This window comes from Phaeoacremonium minimum, assembly GCF_000392275.1.
Source record: "Phaeoacremonium minimum UCRPA7 unplaced genomic scaffold PA7_03_scaffold_40, whole genome shotgun sequence".
Classification (NCBI taxonomy): Eukaryota; Fungi; Ascomycota; class Sordariomycetes; order Togniniales; family Togniniaceae; genus Phaeoacremonium; species Phaeoacremonium minimum.
The window spans coordinates 59571-81792 of NW_006920947.1; the positions used below are offsets into that span (position 1 = coordinate 59571).

The 22222-nt window shown below is 51.6% G+C and overlaps 3 protein-coding genes across 3 annotated transcripts; 2 read left to right on the plus strand and 1 right to left on the minus strand.

Annotated features, from left to right (window-relative positions):
• Positions 1 to 16483: 16483 nt before the first annotated feature.
• UCRPA7_731 (putative methyltransferase oms1 protein) lies at positions 16484 to 17353 on the plus strand (the record flags this gene model as incomplete). Its single annotated transcript, XM_007913325.1, has 1 exon — positions 16484 to 17353. The coding sequence occupies one exon, from the start codon at positions 16484 to 16486 to the stop codon at positions 17351 to 17353; it is 870 nt and encodes a 289-aa protein (XP_007911516.1).
• Positions 17354 to 18176: 823 nt separating this feature from the next.
• UCRPA7_732 (putative mannosyl-3-phosphoglycerate synthase protein) lies at positions 18177 to 19316 on the plus strand (the record flags this gene model as incomplete). The annotated part of the gene is made up of 1 exon (XM_007913326.1): positions 18177 to 19316. One exon carries the CDS (start codon positions 18177 to 18179, stop codon positions 19314 to 19316), a length of 1140 nt encoding a protein of 379 aa, XP_007911517.1.
• A 1274-nt stretch (positions 19317 to 20590) lies between these two features.
• Positions 20591 to 21721, minus strand: UCRPA7_733 (hypothetical protein; the record flags this gene model as incomplete). The annotated part of the gene is made up of 2 exons (XM_007913327.1): positions 20591 to 21350; positions 21405 to 21721. The coding sequence occupies 2 exons, from the start codon at positions 21719 to 21721 to the stop codon at positions 20591 to 20593; spliced, it is 1077 nt and encodes a 358-aa protein (XP_007911518.1).
• Positions 21722 to 22222: the final 501 nt, after the last annotated feature.

Here is a 22222-nt window from a genome sequence, read left to right on the forward strand (position 1 = left end):
GCTTCCGTCAGGTACCCTCGTCCATTGTGCGTGATATCCTTTAGACCGTCGCTCATATATATACTCCTCATCCTGTCAATCGCTTGGGTCTGCGTCTCAAATAAACGCCACAGGGTTGTAAGCTCGTCCTCCATATCGCGAAGTTCGAGCAATGCAGACGTGTTCTCCCTATTCTCACGCTCTGCCTGCTGAAGCTCTCTCCTATGTCGTTTCTTGATCGCCTTTGCTGTGTTCTCTTCAGGATCGTCCGAATCGGATTCATCGGCCTTAACATCTCTAAATGTCTGCATACGGAAGCGTTTTAGGGATGATGTCATGCGTTCAGTCTATAGTCTTAGTGAGCTGCACTGCTTCGAGTCCTGGTAGCAATGTCTCAACATACCAGCATGCCAATTGCTTCGTCAAATATGCGGAAGATTTCGAGATCTGGGTGAGATGATCGATCTAGTAATACAGTGACAGCATGCAGGGCAACAAAAGCGGCAAGATCTAGAGCATTTTCACATCGTCCTGTAAGGTCTCCGTTGAGTTCGTTGTAGACACTGTTTCTCAAATCTGCCTGCTGAAACAGGGGGCCTTCGGATGGGCGAGATTCCCGCTTGGGAAAGAAAGTGGCCAACGTTGCTTACCGCTGTTAGTTGTTGTTATTTTCAGAAGATCGATGGTAACTTACTAGTATCAATAGCCCACAACCAAAGTTGGTCCACCATGAGTAGATTGCCATTACGCACATCCTCTTCGTTGTCCCCTTCTGAGTCATCAGGTGTTTCTGACTTCGCCTGTATTTGATGAATTTTCGCCGTAGCAGCAGAATAGCGCTCGATTCGTGTGTCGATTGTTTTTTCATTGCCGTCTGTCTTAGGCTGGAACAGAATAGTCCTTGGGAAACGGGGTGTAGACTCCTTAGTGAGCTTGTACAGCATCTGATCGTCGTCTCGTGCATATCTAATACTCTAGTCAGCTTCTTCCAAGTCAATGTACGATAAGAGTAATATGTAAAGAACCAAACTTACGTGTCTTTGAGAGATGGGTATCCAAATTGGTCTAAAGTTCGACGGCAGTTGAGTGGCGGGTCATATCCCATGAATTCCCATAATACACGCATCTCCAACGATTCAAGTTGTGCAATATCTGCAGGTACCGGTCGAGCTCGGCCATGACTCGTGCGTCTTTTCATAATATTACGTCTCTTGATGATATTGAGGTAGGTATCGAAATGCAAATATGGGAGGTAGAGGTACATATAGCTCGGTGATATTCCGGGGCTTGTAGGGCGGCTGTTTGCTGGTGACGGTCGTGGTGAAGCAGCAGAATCCGCCGGGATATAGTTGCAGGCTGGCTTCACAAAGGAAGGCTGCGATTGCGAATGTCGTCCCTGAACATGCCTTGAGACCCAATTCTCATTGTTGAATAGCTTTCCAAAGTTCTGGCCATGAGTTTCAGAGAGCTTGTCAAAAATGTTTTTAACCCATGGCGGATTTGTAAAAGGCAAGTGAATCCACATAAATTTCCTTCTGTCCGGATTCGGGCGAGAGAACCCTGCTGTCAAGTCTTGTAAAGCGGAGGCTCTACTTAGTCTGTCAACTCGACTTTTGGTAGTCGGGTCAAAGTCCTTCGTGTCAAACTGTGCAGAATGCTTCTCTGAAATGTGGCCTGACATGTCCGCTCCTTTGCCATCCTTCGGGGAGATTTCATCACCCGTGGGATCAGACATTGTACTGGCGTTGCCCTCACTACTCGCTCGACTAGATGGCCGGTGAAACCCAGGACTGCCCAATGACGGAACAGTCAGACTATGAGGTCGCCTTGGCAGAGTAGCTGGCATTGAGTTCGACCCCCCACCCACTGACGGACGAGCTGATGGCGGGTTCACGACTATGTCTGGGGAAGGATGCGCTTCCGTGTCCTTTGGAGGTGTTCCAGAGCGGGCCGCCCGAAACATCCTCTGCACATTTGTCAGGATATTCAAACCACTGTTGCCGACAGGTCTCGATCTATGATCGGAGACCGTCGAATCACCACCCACGGGGAAAGGTCGTGGGCCAGGTCTTCTGACAGTACTTCGAAGCCGCTCCTCGAGGCACCTCTCCGGACCCTTCTCAAGAAATTCGCCCAGGTGATACTTGGTGAAGTACAAGCGAATGGCTGACTCCATCTCAGCATCTGGATCTTCATAAAACCCGATGAGCTCAACCTTTACGTGCTCCTTCAGGTTCAAAGGTGTGTGCACGTATTTGGCGCTGAGCTGCTCAGCCTTCGCAACTGCCAGTGCCAAATCTTCCAGATAGGTTCCCATTGTTCGTGTGTTTCCCGTACCGAACGAAGCACAATGTGCGTGGTCGCTTTCCAGAGATGAAAACACATTCTCTTGTCTGACACCTACCAATGACGATTTAATAGATGCCAAAGGTGCGCTGAATTGCACCTCATCTGTAAGACCCATGCCAGACCCAGAAAGCTGTGAGTCGATGGTTTCGTAGAACGTCCAGATGCGCATCTCACTAGCGATGTTGGTGAATTCGTCGTGGATCTTGAGCAAATCCTTGTTTCCCAAACGAAGGTCTCGCGCGATAGACCTGGGCAGAGGTCTTTGCAAGTGAAGCAATGTTTGAATGCTTTCGCGGAGGTTAGGCATAGACATGTAGCTTGAGCCCCGGTGAGGTGTTGCGAAGAATGTCAGGCCGTGACAGTTGTATATAATGCCACGATATCTGTCATCGTGTCTGGCCTTGAGCAACGCCAACTTGACGACCAATCCTCCCACGCTGTGGGCAATAAAAAATACTGGACGAGACTTGTTTTCCCCGTCACGAATCTGTAAGACATTGTTCAGAAGGTCTTGAGCCAGATCATCCAATGCAAGGCCATCAACGAGTTCCCGATGCCGATAGAGCATGACTCTGGCTCGATTAGCTACCTTGCGCAGGCCTTGTCTAACCCACAGGTGTGCCGCTCTAGGAAGATGACGGTTAATTGCAGGCGAGAGAATCGCATCACCAGCCAACTCTTTCATGGCCGGATGGAGGCTGAGTTCTTGGTCGCTAGGCACACCAAAGTAGCCATCAGGCAACGGGTCTCTCGTCCATGTCTCGACTGGGTCGGCTCCTGGGCATGGAACGGTAACGATGTCCACTGTGGTCTCATTGTAGCCAGTACCTCCAACATCTCCATCAATATGCGCAAATCCTGGTAGTGGATCAAAATGGGAGAAACTTGTGCGATTAGACTTGTCATCTCCATCTTCTACCACTTGTCCATTGCCGACTTGTCCAGACATTGCACTCGGGGACCGGGACTCGCCCGAGTGCTCGCCTTGAGAAGCAATACCAGCTGGAAGAGAGTGAGTTTCGACGCGGTCTGGGGAGTCATCAAGCGCGTTCGCTAGGTCCTCCGCAAGACTGGCGTCAGTCCACTGTAGCCGGTCATGGTCTTGGGCTGTAGCCATGTTGCCGAGTATCCCAATTTAATCGCCGGTATGTCAGCCACGTCCCCCTTCCTATTGAGTGGCACTGCCCATGAAAAGAATATGAAGAGAACACGAACAGAACGCAACAGGACAGACCAGAGAAGTGAGGCTAGAGGATATCTAGCCTATTTACGAACGAGAACGCTTCATCCTACCTGTTTGACCCCGGTTGCCAATAAGGCTGACGAGCAACTGCGCCGCAGCCTCCAAGCCTAAACTCACCGTTGAGCTGACATGGCGGGTCTCATTGTGCAGGTCATAAGGGAGCTCCCGCTGCAGCTGCCGAGCAACAATGGCTTAGCGGGCGCTGGTTTGGGCGTGTGCTACCCCAAATTAGACCTGAAGGTGGGCAGCTCACCCCTGCAAGCTGTGTGTGCCAGGGGGGCTGATTGGAGGTCAAGTGGAGGATCGCCAAATCCTTTCATAAGCACTGCTCTGTGAAGGTGATGGGGCGTCTTGGCTGAGTGGATGCCGAGTTCCGAGTGTCAAAATGACAGACAACAAACATGCCATACCGGAGTTGATCAGAAAACATGTATAGTGGCTCATATGTGACAATATCCAAATATCAGAGTTGAGTTGAGAGGGTTTGTTGGAATTAATGGAAAGAGATAGATTCTGGTTGTAGTCCAGTGGGATCATTTTTGCGCCACTGTCCACTGCGATGAGACCTTGATCAACTTTTCTTTTTCGAGAACCAACGGAACAATGAGAAACTCCGAAAGACCCAGAGTTGTGAAAGCAAATTCCTTGCTCTAGGTATCGATAATCAAATCAAGACAGTATCACCGGTTGTGGACTCTATTGGTAGGTGACGTGGATGGACATGGAGCCGATTTGCTATGACTGTGCCTAAGAACAACGAGCGGGTCTATTCAAGCGCTCGTTTGAGGCGGAGCGAAGGATCACCCTTGACATGAAGGCTCATTACAACCGAACAGAGCAAAGAAATTGCACGTTGATTTACCATATTTACAAGTCTTGGGTAAGGACACATGACTCTTTGACTTATGACTATTTCAAAGCTCAAGGGTTTTGTAAAATTGTAGTCGATATCATGTCACACCAGTTTTCAAACGAAAACATGATACCTCACATCTGACTCTTTCCCTACCTTGTTCATGACGAAGTTCTCGTCTCTCTATGAGATACTCGACGCCTTATCGGCCAGGCCCTGGACGATGATAGTCTCCTGCCTATCGTCATTAGCCTCGTGTCAAGCGGCACAGACAAGACAAGCTTTCCCGGGCTATAGCTCCTAAATCTTGTATGGTGGGGTTACTGCCCATTATAGCGCATCTCAGGGGTTGGTCTAGTGGGACGAACCCAGGGGCTAAAAGAGAAAGCGAGGAACGAGAACGAGACGTTGTGTAAGTCGATACCGATACAATGGATATCATTATCACTATATATGGTAGGAATTTCCCACCAGATTTCGAATATTGTAGGTCATCCAACTTGGTCATTCATCATCGGCAGCCCGAAGCAAGAGCGAGGCGCAATGTGTCGAATTATCTTCCTCCTAAACATTCTCGCCGCTGTGGCTCTAGCCAGATGCGCTCCGGTCGTCACCATTCCCAACGGTAGCATGGAAGGTGAAAAGTGTGCTGATACTAATTCTAATCAATATCTCGCGATACCTTACGCCGAACCACCTGTTGGAGAGTTACGTTTCCAACCCCCAGTGCCCTACAATCGTCGCTATGGTGGAGTCCTTCAAGCAACTACTCCAGCAGTCAATTGCATACAATTCGGCACAGCGACGGTGGAAGACGGACCTCAATCTGAGGATTGGTAAGTCGCATGACCCTAACATGGCTGAGTTTCCAGAACTGAACGATGCCAGCCTCTTCCTAGATGTTTGGACACCTCCCAACGCTACTACTTCTTCGAAATATCCCGTCAGAGTCTGGTTGTACGGTGGAAGCGCCATGACAGGTAGCATCTCGGATCCTCTGTACACAGGATGTTATACGGCGACCGATTCTATCATTGTCTCGATCAACTACCGTCTGGGACCTCTTGGATATCTCGCTCTTGAGACTGCAGGACTTTCTGGCAACTATGGCCTTCAAGACCAGTTGCTAGGCTTGCAGTGGGTCAAGGAAAACATCGCAGCATTTGGAGGAGATCCTGTAGGATATTCAAAAGAACTCGTTCCTGATGTGATATCACTGACATGATGTCTAGGCAAAGATTCTCCTATTTGGAGAGTCAGCAGGTGCCTATTCTACATTTGCCATAAGCACTCTGCCTCAGGCCTCAGAGCTCATCAGTGCTGCTATCATGGAGTCCGGAGGAGGTGTCGACTTGGCAACAGTAGCCCAGGCAGAGCAGTACAATGAGCTCTTTGTCAGCCTGCTCAACTGCAGCATAACTGATGCGGCTTGCCTTCGATCCAAGTCCACCGAAGAACTGAGCAATGCTTCCAACAACATGCCTAGCGGCGGAGTTCCCGTCATAGGAACACCGTATACCAATGAAGGCCGTGGACCATCGTGGGGACCCTTGATTGACGGGAAGGTGATACCGGCTGCGCCTTCACAAGTCGGTGTAAAGGTACCATCCATCATGGGGTCAAATACAAACGAAGGGTCGCTCTTCGTCCTTGATCAGTATGGCTTGGCAGCTTTCAATCTGACATCGGCAGACTATGACCAATTCTTGGATTATAACTTTGGCCCATTCGCTTCAACAGTTAATCAAACATATGCACTATCCGAATTTAGTGCTTCGCCGATACCAGTCTTCACAGCCATGTCGACAGTCTACACGGCGTGTAAATTCCATTGTACAGCGCACCGAGCATTGAATCTAGCAGTACAGAAAGGAGTACCAGCCTACACCTATTCCTTTGGGCACACCCCATCGTGTAGTTGGGAGACAGCCATTCCGAACAATCCAACTATTCTCGAGGCTCTAGGAGCAACGCACACCTCTGAGATCCCGTTTGTGTTTGGTGTTGTCGAGAACCTGCCGCTGCCGACCGGAAATTGTAGCTTCAATGATGCTGAAAAGGAGATTAGTGCGTACCTGTCCAGTGCGTGGACACAAATGGCCGCAGTTGGTTCACCAGGAAACGGCTGGTCTGCATATACCATCGATGGATCCTTGGGCATCAACATTAGTGCGTCAGGAGTGGTTACTGACGTGGTTGACTACAGTTCATGTACCTTCTGGGATGCGCTGCAAAATGCGATGATGGCAGATATTGCGGCTACTTAGGGAGGCGAAGAATAACTGGATATAAGCAATCGCATGTTGAAAATCGTGGAGTTGTTCGAAAACCCTCGTCTCTGGATGTACTGACATTGTTGATCATCTATGAAGCCCATTTCGGTTCACGGTGAGCGACCTTGAAAATCGAATGATACCGAATAATGATTGATTAGATGCTAAGACATAACGTTGTAAATAGTATAAGTCAATCCCCAACTTATAAAATGATAACGACCGCGATTTTGCAATGTCGGGGGGAGACAATAAGCTAGAACTCCTTGTCGGCCAAATAATGGCATGGTTCAGCGCCAAATTTATACCCCTTCCGTCACCAAACAGAAGTGCACATGATCCCAAATTCGTTTTAATTTTTATTTAGCTTTTTTTGATTCGTGAGGTCATGACTGCAAAACGTGAAAACCCAAACCCCTTCTAAGATCCGATGCTAGTACATCAAGGATACATCAAGGACGCAAATGTTCACAAGGTATTGGTAGATAATGGAGCGGAAAAGTCCAAATCCAAATGTTCCCAATGCCATAGTTGTTCGAGGTGACCGAGATTGTTTGTCAAGTCGTCCACGACCACGGGCTGGACGAGTTGCATGGGCTGAAATGGTACATCACCAAACTGCCAATCCGCTGCAACAGGTCCAGGGATGAAAGAGGCCGTCTCGCCAGTTAGTGAATATTCCGCGATGGAAGAGCTGCTATTGCTTGTTGCTGGGTAGCTAATGGAGCTAATATCGGAAGCTGGTGAGTTTCTCTTTTGTCGTTTTGAGGCACCAATCTCTAAAACTGTTCTCTCCCGTGTTGACAAGGGAAGACACGCAACGAGTTTCCTGAGAACGGAGACCGTCATGACAGCCGTTTTGGATAGATCGCTAACACTATCCATCGCGTCAATGGCCAATTTGAGGTGGGCGATAGCTTGCTCTCTCTTTGGCAAGGTATTTTCAGTATCGTGAATTATGGCTGAGCAAAGAACGGTGCAGGCATCGAACATAAAGAAAAGGATGAAGTGAAACTTGACGTAATCAGGATACATCAGGTCGTAGAACTCCTTCGATGTTCTCACTAAATTAAGGCAGGCGTCAACTCCACGAGTACGGAGCCGCTTGACTTCCTCTGGGGTCGCTGATTTTGGCGTTCCTATAAGATATGCCTTAAGTGGAGCTAAGATGTAGCAATCTCCAATAATGTTAAGCTGGCAACGTTGGAAGGCAATATTGGGGTATTTTTCATCCCAGCGCGCATCTCTGTTGGTCATTCTCAAGGCCGGAGGAAATGTAGCCATCCAGTCCTCGATTCCCTTTTCGAAGTCTAGAACTTGTTGCGTGCTGACTTCACCGCCGAGAGCCTGGAATTGTTTGTCCATCTGTCGTCCAAGCTGTAATTGGAGAAGAACATGATGGATCGGGGACGGCTTGCCAATCGTCGCGGGGTTAGCTTCAAGCGTTTCATCGGGTGCCTCGAGAATAGACCTGCTGTGATCAATTATGATAGGACGAGACAGGATTGTTGACATTTGCCTGAATCACGATCAGCATCACTCGACATAGAGAAAAGGAGTCAGGAGTTCCCACCAATCCCACACCCAAAGGATGCACCAGAGGCGCCGTCGCATCTCTCGCTCAAAGGGGTCAAGATTCTTCCCCGCGGTCCCTTCATGCATGCCTTGATTGAAAATGTTAGTACGGGGACATACAGCATTGAGGAGTTGCTCAGTGGGATTTAGCACCACATGAAAGAGGGAATAGACGTCAACGAACCTAATTCTTGTGCCTCCCGAATGGCAGCACTGACTGCATGCCATGATTCGATCATGAAAGCTTCCGATTTGTACCATGTTGCTGTGAGGAAAAGCTGCTGAACCTGCTGCAAGCCCCCTCCCCCTGGCGGGATGGTTGCACTCAGTTTTTGGGCGGCAATATGGAAACGATCTGTGAGTGCTTGCGCCTTCTCTCCGAGCTCAAACTCAAGTCTTTCGCGTAATGACTTTTCCAAGTATTGCGTCGAGCATGCACACACTCGGAGAAGTAGGCAAGTGATCTCTGGTTGCAGCCGTTGCCCCGAAGAACGAAGCACCCACCAGTCTTCACACTGCTTTTGCAGTTCGGGAGGGTAGATGCTATAGTACTGGTAGTTGCTCCCATTTAGAAAGTTCTGGACGAGACAATCTAACCCAATGTCAGTTTTGTAAATTGCCAAAGCTGGAGCAAAGAATGCCAACCTGTGTACGGTTTCGGCAGGATGTTCTTGAGTGCTGCCTCAATCTCCTCCGTCTGACCCGATGGAGAGCCCACACGCCCTTTGATACCATCCTTGAATAGCCTCAGCATACATGCTTAATTACTAGACTGACTCGTGCGTGTTTGTGAGACTTACATTCCCCGCGGCGCGTCCAATGTCGAAGACCTGGTGGGTGGGCATATAGCCAAGTTTGGCTAAGCCATTTGCTAAGTCGATCTCGGGGTCTTCGGGGAAAATGGAAGACTCGTAAGGAGACTCTGAAGATTCATCTTTGCGTTTCTTTGGTAGCCTAGGAGGTGTTAATCGGACCGGGTGAAGACTGGGGTTCCGACGGAGCTCCCACATACTTTGCGCTAGACCCAGGAGAATCGCCATCCGGAGTGCTCTTTTTCGTTGCGAAGTGACAAAGATGAGGGACTTTACGAGACTGGCAGTGATTGCATGGCCACTCACGGCTGCACTATAGAAAAATTAAGCCTGTGAGCTCCTCAAGATTGCTTTTGGTGTAGTATAACATACCTTCTGTTTGCGCCGCTGGCACTCGAGGCATGACGTGGGTGCACGGCCACTCCTGGGCTTCTCTTTTTCCTTATCCTTGTCGGTCGGGCTGCTGCTCATTCTTCTTCTTCTCCTCCTCCTCTTACAGTTATCAACTCAGATTTGCAGCGTTGGAAAGGCTATCTTAGAGGGTTATGAGATGGAAGAGTTAAAGTTGTGGAAGAATGCTGGCTGGGTCTCAATGGTTCGACCCTCCACTACACTGAACGATGACTAAGCTAATGCACGCTCGATGCATCCTGACCCAAGTTGCTTCTTCTTGATCCACGAGTCAACTCGTCTCAACTCCACAAAATCCGCGGCAGCGGCGACATCCTTGATGCCCGTTCTTCCGCTAAGTTGCAGTGTGACTGCTACGGGAAGGTCCTGCCTGACCCGGCGAAAGCTGCATGCATTCCATGCTGGCCCGAGACATTTGCATTGTAAAGAGCCGGAGTGTGTTCTCTGTCTCCTCTCTTTGAAATTTGTCCAGCTCAACTTCGTCAACCCTCGATCCTGGCTGAATCGCTAGGGTCCGTTGCACATAGCGAGCCTGGCCCAATGTAGTCCAATCCTTCTCAGCATTGCCTTTTCAGCCACTTCAACAATACGAGCCTGGTCGCAAGATAGCCTTCTTTATGGATTGGGCATCTTACCAACGCGCATCAACTCGGCAGTACATACACAGATTCTCAGCTGAACGCACAATCTCGGAGATGGCAGCCGAGGGGGAAAAGGTAAAACATTTCATTGATGCAGAACAATCGCGTTGACTGCAGACATTGCACCCTGAGACCAGTTATCCCGAATGGGTATTCCGCACGGTAAATCAGACCGCCACTCTTGGTGCTTCCTCAATATGCGGCTAGCCAGGCCTCACATGGGAAGAGCCTTGCCAGAGAAGCTCACCAACTTTGGCAGGCTCTCGTCGGTTTCGTCGTACGGCTTGATGTGGGGTCTAGCCCTCAACAACAACACCTCCTTAAGCTCCTTGGCCTTGGCGATGGCGTTCTCACGGTGATACAACATGTCAGCTTCACTCCCGGCAAACATAAGCAGCCGCCGGGGTGAGATCATGTCTTTGAATGAGAAAAGAGTCGTAGTGTGACAGAAGCTCCGAGCTGCGATTGACCTAGGAGCTAAGTGACCTGGGATACATCCACTTCCCTTGCCAATAGTACTTGGAGCCGTCCTTCAGGAGAGGGGGCAAATGGTCGGGAATGTCGTGGGGGTCCATTGGCAAGACAGGAAGAGTATCAATCCTCCCCGTCCTTGCCTCCTCGTTCTCTGTCTACTGCAGCCTGCTCGAGTATCTTGGAAAGCGACTCCCGGTCGACGGTGGCCTGTGTATCCTTGATCCCCTCGCGTGCAATTGGCCCGTGCAAACGGCGCTCACTGTCGCCACGGCCTTCATCGGATCATCAGTCTGCGCAGCAACCGGTACGTAGCCGCCGGAGGCGCAAATACCCAATGCTCCGATTCGCTCACGGTCGACCTCGTGTCTCTGTGTCAGGTATGTGACTTTCGCCTTGACATCCTCCTCTCTGCTTAGGATCCTCCGGTCCGTGAGGCTCGCCGTCACGCTCGCCTTAGTATGCGACGTCGAAAGCCAAAGCAATGAAGCCACGCTCAGACAGGAGTCTAACGTATAAACCAGCCGTTTCTTCTTTGATGTCAGTCACTGGGTGACCGATAACAATGGCGGCGCCCTTTCGATTTGGGGAAGAGTTTATGGAGAGAAGTAAGAGAGCTCCCACAACGTCGATTCACCGGCTTGGGAAGTTGACTTTCGTAGGTCTGCTCATGTTGATACTACCTTCCGATAGAAAAAGAAAAAGATTCTTTCTCGATTCACGCTAAGAATTTTGATGGGTTTGCTGAACGAGCCTCGAAAGAGCTTTGTGCAACCGCGCGTTCTCTCGAGTCTTTCGATCTTCATCCACCTCTTAAATATTCGGGAGACCATGACCTACCTCACGATGCGATTACCTCATCCCCAGAAATCATTGCTCTTTTGAAGAACTGCATCGCAAAAGGGCAATCGAGATGGCGATCTTTTTGAGAAATTGCGCAGCTGAGAGGAGGGGTCAATGCCCGAAAATCATCGGGGAAGGCAAAACAGAAGACCTAGAACAACTTTCTTGACCATCTTGATATGATCACGGCCCGTGAAAGAACCTCCATGATATAGGAAAAGTCAAAGAGACCGAGGGGGAGACGTTGTGTATTTAAGGCAGCCAATGCCATGTGGTTGGCAGCGGCAACGTCTATTTAATTCTCCGACGTGCTTCGGACGGGTGCACAAGGACCTAAGCAATGGCCTGAGAAATGGCCTGACAATTTAGTGAGACGTTGACAGGAAGGCTGGACCTGCCATGGTAGCCACGCAGATAGACAATGAGCCTCTCCGATGCTTTTCGGACTTCACATAACGGGGCTCATGGAGTGTGCATCCAATGATATCGGACGGGGAACAGGGTGACGATAGGCGAGCCGCATCCCTGTGTGTGCAAAGCATTCCTCTCGGTTATCGTTTAACTTATCGGTATTGGCAAGACGAAACGGATTGATGACTTACGCTCCCCTTTGGTCAAGCGTTTCATCGACGACGCCTGGGCCGCACCCGCAAATGCCCTTCTAAGTTAGCTAGTACCTTACACGAGTCAGTTCCCTGGTAATGATGAAGTAGAATGTATAAACGGTATTGAGCGTTACTGCTGTAAACGGCCTCCTCAAGAGTGCGCTGGTGTCTAGACCGCGAGGGCTGCATTCTGCTCCGATAATCATTCGATTTTCTGGCTCTTCAGGGCCAATGTCGTTTATAGCTGACACAGATTTACTCGAGGCTGTATTTGTTGAACATGAAAGCGATCAATCAAGCCACACTCCTTAGGATGGCCCTGATGTTCCCTCTTTAGTAGTGTCCATACTTGAATTCAGGGGTTGTATCCTAATCCCACCTCGAGCATCGAAACCTTCCATCTCCAATCGAAGACCTCCACAGACATAATGCTATGGTAACGCGCCTCCTGTTATCACATTCAAACGCCTTCTGATGTGCTGTTCACGCCAGACTCCTGCGAGGAGACACACAAGTTCCCAATGAGCATCATCTCAAGGCACGGCTTGCCTCCTGGTCGGCATATTCGTTGCTCCAGCGACGTACGTGCCAAAAGAGCACGGGAATCTGACACTTCGTCTCCAGTATGTAGGGCACGCTATAAGTTGCGATTCGCGACGTATTTTCCTTTGTAGGTCGTCTAGCCATTGCCCTTCCATTTGAAAATCCAATTGGTGACACCTTGAACCACGTACATTGGATCCATCTTGATGATGACTTCATTGGAGTTTAACTGACGAGTCAGTCTCATGCCGATAGTGACAGCTCGACTATCCCTTCGATTAGTGTCAACACGTTCGAGATTGCGGGTGTTACATGAGAAGCAGAGAATATGAATAATTGTAGGCTACAAGGCTATATAGTATTCCCTTTAAGGAGAATACTGACATAGCAGCTACCAGCTCGGCCCTTTGAGAGGTTGCTTAAGACCGAAGCCTCGCGCTCTCGTTCCAACATGCCACAATTCCACTATGACCCACGAAGACTCCATGTGCTGCTTCAGCATGTTTCTCGCCGTTAAGATGGCAGGCACCGTCCGCGGAGATGATCAGTGGCTCTTCGTCAAGATAATATGAGTTGTTGTTGGTACTTAGACGGGCGAAGCCTTCGACATCAGCCGACTGAATGTCTTGTGGACTCCAACCAGAGGTCTTATAATGAACGAAACGGTTCCAAGGGAAGAATTGACCCACCATTTTGGCTTAGCCTAGTATTTTGTGAATTCAAGAATACTAGCAGGATGGAAACATCGAGCAGTGAAGTTTTGCCAGAGCGACTAGGAGCACCAACGTGGGCAAAGAGGCAACCAGAGGCCTTGCATATGAAGAGTAACACGTTGGTTATTAGGCAAGGTAGGTTCTAATCTACAAAGCACAAATCAAAAAGCAGCACAAAGTCGTCGTTTGGCAGCTCCTTCTTCAAGGGGTGCCGGCATTTAGACCCATATTAATACAAAGAAGTCTCTCAAGAAGCAATGATGGCGGTACCGATAACCTTTATTCATGTACAAATATTTACATTATATCAAACAGTCGGGCACTAAGGGTATCGGATCAGATGTTCTTATGTCGGTCTTTGTGAGCCTGCCTAGCTACGATGGCTTACGGCGCAGGTTCAAGATATCTTGCAGCTTCAACTGGCCTTTTGCGCCCCAGCCTGATGGTCCGCTTTCTACCTCAGGGCGGATTGCCACATACCAACTCCAGGCTCTCCGATCCAGCTCGCCAGCTGTGAGGTGGTCCGCCCAACTATCAAATAGAAGCCGTAGTGCTCCAAGAAGCAGCCCCAAATTCTCAGCCTTCTCTGCATCTAGAATCTTCTGTGTTTTCTTCGCCGGTGCCTTAGACTTAGTTGGCGACTCAGCATTGTCGGCACCATGGGTTTCTAATGGGCTTCCAAAGCTCCTGAGAATATAATTCCTCGCAGCCTCTGGTCTATGAATCTGCATGCCTCCTATCACTGCATCACGAGCTTTGGTCCCGCTCCCATGGCCGCCTGTTGCTGACTTATTCCTCATGCCCTCCAGATCCAGACCCCAGACTGCCTCACCACCAATGCTGACTTCGGCGCCGGTCTTTCGAAGCCGCTCAGACAGGGCACTCGTAACGACATTTCTCATCAAACGCCAGCGATCAGGACCGAGCATGATGCCTCCGAACCATCGGGTCAATACAACAATCGTATCTACCGCATTAGATTCTTTCATGATGCGCAGCATCAAGTCACCACAACCCGACTCTCCGTCGTCGAATGAGTCCTCCCTCATGAAAGTGGAGCTGCTTTGCTGAGACGGCCTTATTCGATATGCCCAAGCGTTATGATTTGCTGTCTTCAGATTCGGATGCGCCTCAAACAATGATCTCATGAGGCTCTGCCGTTGTGATGGATCTGTGATAACTGCAGCACGTGCAATAAATGTTGACGACTTAAGGGAAATCGGTTGACTGGAAGCCCAGACATTTGTACTTTGCGTTATTGTAGCTTGCGTAGACTGTGAAGAGTCGCCTTTAAGCGTTGATGATGTTGATTCGGGTAACTCTTCCAAATGGCTATCCGCCTTGCTCTCTGTTTCTTCCACAACCTCGTCTCCTTTCCATTGATAGCCACCACGCTTCAACACAGCGATATCACGGCCCATAACACGTATTCTTGGCTGGCCCTCACCCCAGCCCTCATCATCAGCACTAGGGCCCTTGTCAAGACCTATACTGACGGCTTTTGATCTCGAATTGGCACTGACAACTGCTTGAGCAAGACTTAACCGGCTTGAGGGCGGCTGCTCAGGCATTGTGTATCTCAGCAGTTCCACCGCAAACGCAAGGACTAGAGGCGCTCGATTTGTCACTATAGCCGTTTGCGCAATCTTTTCCTCGTCCGTAGACACTGGCAGTTCTAGGGAGCTCTCGAGTTGCTGTGGAGTCATCTGAGTCGGCCCAAGTAAGAAGTCATCGCTGTAACCGGACGCCGAGTATTTTGCTCGCTTCGAAGCGCTTTCGTCCCCCGCAGCTGGGGCAGGACGCTTCCCCGTCCCGAACCTCTTGAGATGCGCTTTGCAAGCATTCTGAAGTGACCTTGCCGCCTTGTCATCCGAAATTGCTGTGACAACCGTCGGAAGGGGCGCTTCGGCGATTTGCTGTATGCTGGGTGACACGGGTGTGTTGGCTGTGAAGCTCGAGCGGCGGGGCGAGTGAGTGTGGGGGGAGCTCGCTCACCTACGAAGATTCACCGCCTGCAATGACTTGATCTGTGCCATTGCTTGCATCATCGGCAATTTTCGTGCAGTCTGGAGGCGCAGGAGCTCCTGGAGGTCCTGCTGCGTCGCCATGGTGGGTTTCCAGTCGCTTATCGTGGTGTTTGCTAGAAAGCTGAGCTTGCAGCTGAGCTCCGGCGGCGCATAAAGTGACGTCGCGAGCTATCACGGATCACGCCGTAGCTGCCTGCTGGAAGTCCAGTAGGTCGCACGATTCCAAAGTACCGGGTAACTCATCTAGCCCCCTGTTGGGCCCCGCTTTTCGACTGGCCGGACGTTCTTTCCGTCGGTCACCGGTGTGGACCAAAGCCCAGGCCAAACACGTCTAGCGGAAAGCACCCCGGTCGTTACAATCGGAGGGTTTTGCTGGGCTCACGTGCAAATCGCATGATGCTGCAACCTCTGTCTCCTTTTCAAGGTGCATCCAGTTCTGGAGGAAGTCAGCCAATGAACAAGCTCCATTGAACCTGGGATAGGCCGGCTTCGAGCTCGCAGTAGTCCTGCAAGGCATTGCATTATCTCAGATTCTGACCTGCCAGTTCGATCAGCAGAGTCCTCGAAGGAACCTGTATTCCAGTCTTATCAACGTTTGGGATGACACGGAGGTCAGATCAACACCGCTCATGACACCCTTGCGGCAGGTCAAAGTGAAGGTCCTATGGAGGCCTTCAGCATGCATCCGCGCTTATCAGAGTTCATACAAGCCGGGTCGTGCACGACAGTTCCATGCCTCCAGTCGATCAGGCAAAGCGAAGCCTCCATCCACACCGGCACGGTCTAGACCTTCAAGGGCATCGAGGGGCTCCAAAACTCCTCTGCCCAAAGCAAATGCCGTGAAGTCATCTGCATCGCCAGAGAAGGACACCCTTCCGAGCCTGTTCAATCAGCGCAAGTTGCCGTTGGTCGGAGCTGGGTTGGCTGCTGCATGTCTGGGGCTCTATCTCTCCTCGCTTGCCATCTCCGTTTTCAAACCAGCTCCGTGTGCGCACAATCATGACGAGAACACAGAATCTGAAAGTCCGACGGGGCGGCCACCCGAGCTGCGGGAGGGCAAAATATCTGCCGGCGCCTTTGATGCAAGCCTTGACTGGCCGGAGTGGCTTATGGGAATCACCAAGCTGCGGCGCATTATAGGTGGTATGGCAAGAGGGCATGTTCTCGAGGTTGCCGTTGGTACGGGGCGGAATCTGGAGTACTATGACTGGGAAGACATCAAGGAAATGGCCTCTGCCACACAAGGAGAGCAGCAGACCGAGCACGAGCGAGAGCGCAAACGCAAACGCCTTGAGAAATTGGAATCCGGCAAATGGAAGCGGGACGATGTCTCACCAGAGTTGCTGAGCTTCACGGGCGTAGACATCTCAACGGACGTGCTGGAAGTATCTTGGGGCAAATTGAGAAAAGCTGTGCCTGAGCTCATCTCAAAGCGACGAAGGCAGAGAGCTGAGGCCCAGGGTCAGGACAAGGGGCAAAGTAAAACATCATCTTTACCCACTGCCGAAGGAAATACGCTTGCTGTCAATCTGGGCGACGGTAGGATCCGGCTGTTCAAAGGCGACGCACAAGCATCGCTGCCAGCACCTCCTTCCTCCGATGGTTCTGCATCCTCGCCTACGAAGTACGACACCATTGTGCAAACCTTTGGACTCTGCAGTGTAGCTGAACCGTCGCGTCTGCTGTCGGAAATGGCGGGGGCATTGCAGCCCAATACGGGACGCATCATCCTACTGGAGCACGGTCGGGGCTGGTACGACTTTATCAACTCTATGCTTGACAAGTATGCGCCGAGCCACTTTCAAAGGTTTGGATGCTGGTGGAATCGCGACATTGAGGGCATCGTCAGGGCCGCCGCTGATACGATACCGGGTCTGGAGGTCGTTCGCGTGGAGCGGCCGTACGTGCTGCAGGCGGGCACAATGCTCTGGGTCGAGCTCCAGCTGGTTCGCCCTGGTGCCGAGGGTGGCAATGGCAGCAAGGTCCCGCGCTCGGCTCCTGCCGAGAGCCGGTAGAAGTTACTCGAGGTTGCACAAAGGCCGGCACTGTCAAACATGTCTGCCATGTGTGCCAAGAGAGTGGAAACGGCGCGACACGTACGGAAATGTAGAATGTAAAACACTGTATTCAGAATACGCTATCTTTGGCGAATCGCCCGGCAAAGAAAAACTGCCGAAATACCGCTAGCTCTCCCAATCCGTGATTATCCCGCCCTGCTTGTCGTCACGGGACCGGTGCTCCATGTGCGAAATGATCGCCTGGGGGGCAGCCAGGTGGTGCAATTCCTCACCGGTCCCCATCCGTCCGGCAGCGGTACGAGCGGGTGCCGCTCAAGCCCGCGGCGAGATACCACGTTTCCTGGAACACTGCCAGTGGACTAGGTATCTGGACCCTCGGACCCTCAGACCTTCCCGAACTGCCAGACCTGCCAGACCTGCCAGTAGCCACCCCCTGAAATGACGCGGCATGACGACGATTTGCAGAAGCGCGATATCTGTATCACGAGGTCAGCAGCTGCTGGAGCCCTGGAAAGCGACGGCATTGGCATCGCATGATGGTCCCTTCCTTCTCTCGCCTCGGTGAAGCTTTGGGTTGTGATGCTCGAAGGAAGGTATGGATGAAAAAGGAAGCCACGATGCTGCTTTCTAAGCGCACCACGTAGGAGACAAGATTCCACTGTAGCACCTGGGCAACCCACCTGCCCTCGAGTCACCTCAACCTGGTGACTGACTGTGTAGAGTAAGACGGCCTATATCTTGTCGAACCTGCAACGACCCTCATCAGCCATCATCCCCTTTTCCCTCTCTCTCCCCATCTAGCAACCCAGAAGCTTCCATCATGCGTCTCACTACTGCCTCTGTGACCTCAAGCGTTGGCAACGTACATATTCACTCTCTCCAGCGGGTCGTGGAGCTCGACTCGGGCAGCACCACCCCTGTGGACGATGGCTCATCAAACAACACGAGACGCGATGATGGCACAGTTTCTGTGTCCACGGAAGATCTTCGCGCCATCGAAGCCCAGCTTGTTATCGTAGTACCTTGCATGAACGAGGACATCTCCACGATCGAAGGCGTTCTTAGCTCCATTCCACACCGCTGCCTCATCATTCTGGTTTCTAACTCTTCCACGGAAGGAGCTAGAGATGAGGTCGATCTCCTGCAGCACTTCTGCAAGACCACCGGCCGATCTGCTGTGGCAATCCATCAACGAGACCCAGGAGCTGCAGCCGCCTTAAAGCAAGCAGGCCTGCCTGAGCTGTTGGATGATGCTGGACTCATCCGCAACGGCAAGGGGGAGGCGATGCTCTTGGGTCTGGTGCTCGCCGCAACTACTACAAGGAAATATATCGGCTTCATCGATGCGGACAACTTTGTCCCTGGCTCGGTGCATGAATACTGCAAGGTCTTCGCAGCTGGGCTGCATCTTGCTTCCCAGCAAAGCGACGACGTGATGGTGCGCATATCCTGGGCGTCAAAGCCCAAAGTGCAGGACGGTCAACTCATCTTTGGTCAACAGGGAAGAAGCTCGCGGATCGTGAACAGCTGGCTCAACCGCTTGCTAGTCATGTTGCAAACGGGAGACGATAGTCCAAGCAATGGCACTGACGAGCACCTGGTCAAGGGCATCGCAACGGGAAATGCGGGCGAGCATGCCATGTCCATATCTCTTGCATTGAAGCTGCGACTTGCATCGGGCTATGCAATCGAGCCTTTCCACTTCCTCGATGTGTTTGAGCAATTCGGGTCCTCGATGTCATCACCTGAGAACAACTCGTCGGTGCACATCTACCAGATCCAAACTCGCAACCCGCACTTGCATGATGCGAAGGACGACAAGCACATTGAGCGCATGTGGGCCGTGGCCCTTTCACACATCTGCCACTCCCACGTCTCCATGCCGGCCGGATGCAGCTCGAGCTACCGGACGGCGGTCGCCAGATTCATGGTGGATCAGGGCGTACTGCGGCCCGGCTAGGAGCCGGCGCGCGGGCCCATCTACCCATCCATCGGCGGCTACAAGGTGGACCGCCACCGCCTTCTGACCGTCCTGGGGTCTCGCGCGCGCAGCTTTCGGCGATTCGCGGGTGAGGCCATCAATGGCTTCGTACCTGCTCTTAGGCAGATATCTCAATCTTATGTTGATGAGGGTGAGGTTGAAGAACGGAGCAACAAGGGCTTGTCTCAAGGCAACAACAGCTTTGAAGGTGGGAGCGGCAATGATGACAAGAATACGGCAGGAAGCGAGTGAGGGAAACGGAATGAAGTCGTTCGAAGGAGGTTAGGGAACGAAGCGCTCGCTTGCGCAACCACACGTCGGGGCAAGGCTCCGCTTGGAGGCTCAACCGCATTTCCATTTTTTGCATTTATGTACAGGTAGCGGGCGACCGTCGGGAGGCTTTTCTGATTTCATATTTTGCTCAATCGATAAAGTAGACGCTCTCCGTGCGAATTGACTTGAAGCTCGATTTTCCCTTCCCCTCACACCTCAAGGCGAGTCAGTTGTGAGTGATCGTCCTGCCGGTGGTTTACGTCCGGCGGAAACTCAAGTTGACAAGTCTAAACCTTGACAAACCCCCTTCCCTTTCTACGAGTTCGTGGCGACAAGGGGCCTCCCGACAAGCCCAGCCAGCGTACCCAGGGTGTAAGTGGTCGCACAAGCTCCACCGACCAATCATGTCAGCCGGAAAGGAACATTCAAAAGCATATGAAATGCCGGCTTCCCGCCCCCCCTGGCCTGTGGCTGGAGCCTAGAGCCCCCAAATCGGGCGAGGTGCAGCTCTTGGGAGAGCTTCATCGTTGCAAGCAATAACAACCTTGGAGAATGGGCCCTCATCATCACTGGTGATAGCACAGATAGAACGGATGCATGCTCAGGTGACAGGGGAATTTCTTCTTTCATTTTTTTCATTACCAGTCTTTTTACCCGGCCGCCTTTTGCTTTTTGTCTTTGTTTTCCAGCCCTTCCCATGTCGATTCTACATCTAGCAACACCTCTAAAAAGATAGCTTCGCTTCTCCTCTAGTCGCCAAATCAAGTGTCGATGAGATATTGGTACATGTACAGGATATGAGGTGAGCCGAAGCCAAACAAAAACTTATAAGCGTTACACGTGTTGCGTAGGATAGAGGGAGGAGGAGGAGAAAACAATCAAAACAGCACACTCCTAAAATCCCGGGGTATCACCATCCTAGGGGTTGCCCTCCAGTGACAAACACCTTCCTTTTCTCCATCTCTTCTCCATTTTAGATTTTAGTAGCCGCTTAGCAATCCGTCGAGCTCATCGAGCTCAATATTCTCGGGGCTCCGGTCCCATTCGAGCATATTATCTAACTTGGCCCAGCTTTCGGCCTCTCCCTCCTTTTTAAGGTTGAATGCAAAGCTCGGGCGTATCGCGGGACTGGTGATAAAAGCCATCGGCTGGTGTACTGACAAGGTCTTTGAGTCACCAAAGAGGCTGTCGTCTCTTCCATCGTCCAAGTCCATGTTGTTCTCAACGGGATTCGTAGAGGAAGAAAGCAGATCGCCGGTAAGCTTTCGCTTCTGCAGCCCATCTGCAGTCTGGGTAAACTCCTTCTCATCTTTCTCCAGGGGAGGCGAGGCGCCTCTTTGATTATGTGCCATGAAGGTGCTAATCTGAGGCTGGCGAGAAGTAAGCGACCCGATCGGGGTGCTCGGCATTGGAATGTCGTCGTCCATGTCGTCGAACTCGGGAGAGGAGAGATCCACTTCAGGGGAAGGGCTCAACTCCCGTCTCCTTTCCTCGTCGGCATCTTCGGAAGTTGAAGTGGCGCTGGATAGCGAAGGCGTAACAATGGCGCGCTGAGCCAGTGGGACTGCAGCCGGGCCAGGGAGTGGTTGATGTGGGCATGTGGTGAGGTAGAAGTATGTTCTCCGGGGATGCACCGTCTCCAGCTCCTTCGCCAAGGGGCAGGGGGCTAGCGCCGTCCAGCACGATCGCTTCAGGTAGCTTGATAGCCTTGAGGAGATGATGGCGCATGGGTTCGCAGACCTGGTGATCATGTTAGAATGCAGACTACATATCCAAGACGCAGAATAAACTCACTGTTGAACGATCTTGAGCTGCTGCATGAGGATAGTGGCAAGCTCCTTGACGAGATAGGGTCGGTTGCCGGTGTCCTGAAGTTGGACGATGACAGCCTCGACAATCTCATCATTGATGCCCTCGAGGTCGACTTTCTTGACAACGGGAACAGCGGCGTCGGTCGACTCGTCGGATGCTGATGCAGAGCGTTCGGCGTGCGGCGAGGGAGGCGGTGTGTGGTTGAACTTCTTGGGGGCTGCAGGGGTCGAGACGGGGCTTTGCGCCTCATCGCCGTGCGACCGTTTTATCTTCTTGTTGGGATGCTGCTGGGCGTCCATGTCTGCGGCGGGAGACGGAGAAGTCGTCGAGGAAGGAGCCGCTGCTGCTGCTGTTGTTGATGATGATGATGAAGACGACGATGCGCCGTGGTGATTAGGGGAGGCTCGACTGGCAGCAGCGCGATGTGCGTGGGTGACTGGGACATGAATGCCTAGCGACGGCAGGGAGAGCGATTTGCGACGGGTGTTGTACGGCATGATGGGCGAGCCTTCTGTTTTAGAGATGCGGGACTATGCCTTCTGTTTCGGGAGACGGGGGACGGGGGTCGCGCCGGCGAGAAAAGGACAAGAGATTAGAAAAGAAAAAGACTATTACTTGTGTGCAGCCCGGACAACGGAATAATCATGCAAGAATCATACACTTCGTCGATGAGGGAAAGGGCGGTCGGGGGGGTTGTGTCGATGGGTTGAAGCAGGCAGGCAGGCAGGAGGATGAGGGAGGAAAGGGCGAGTGTGAGTGTGAGTGTGAGTGTGAGTGGGTGTGGGTGGCGGGCAGCAGAG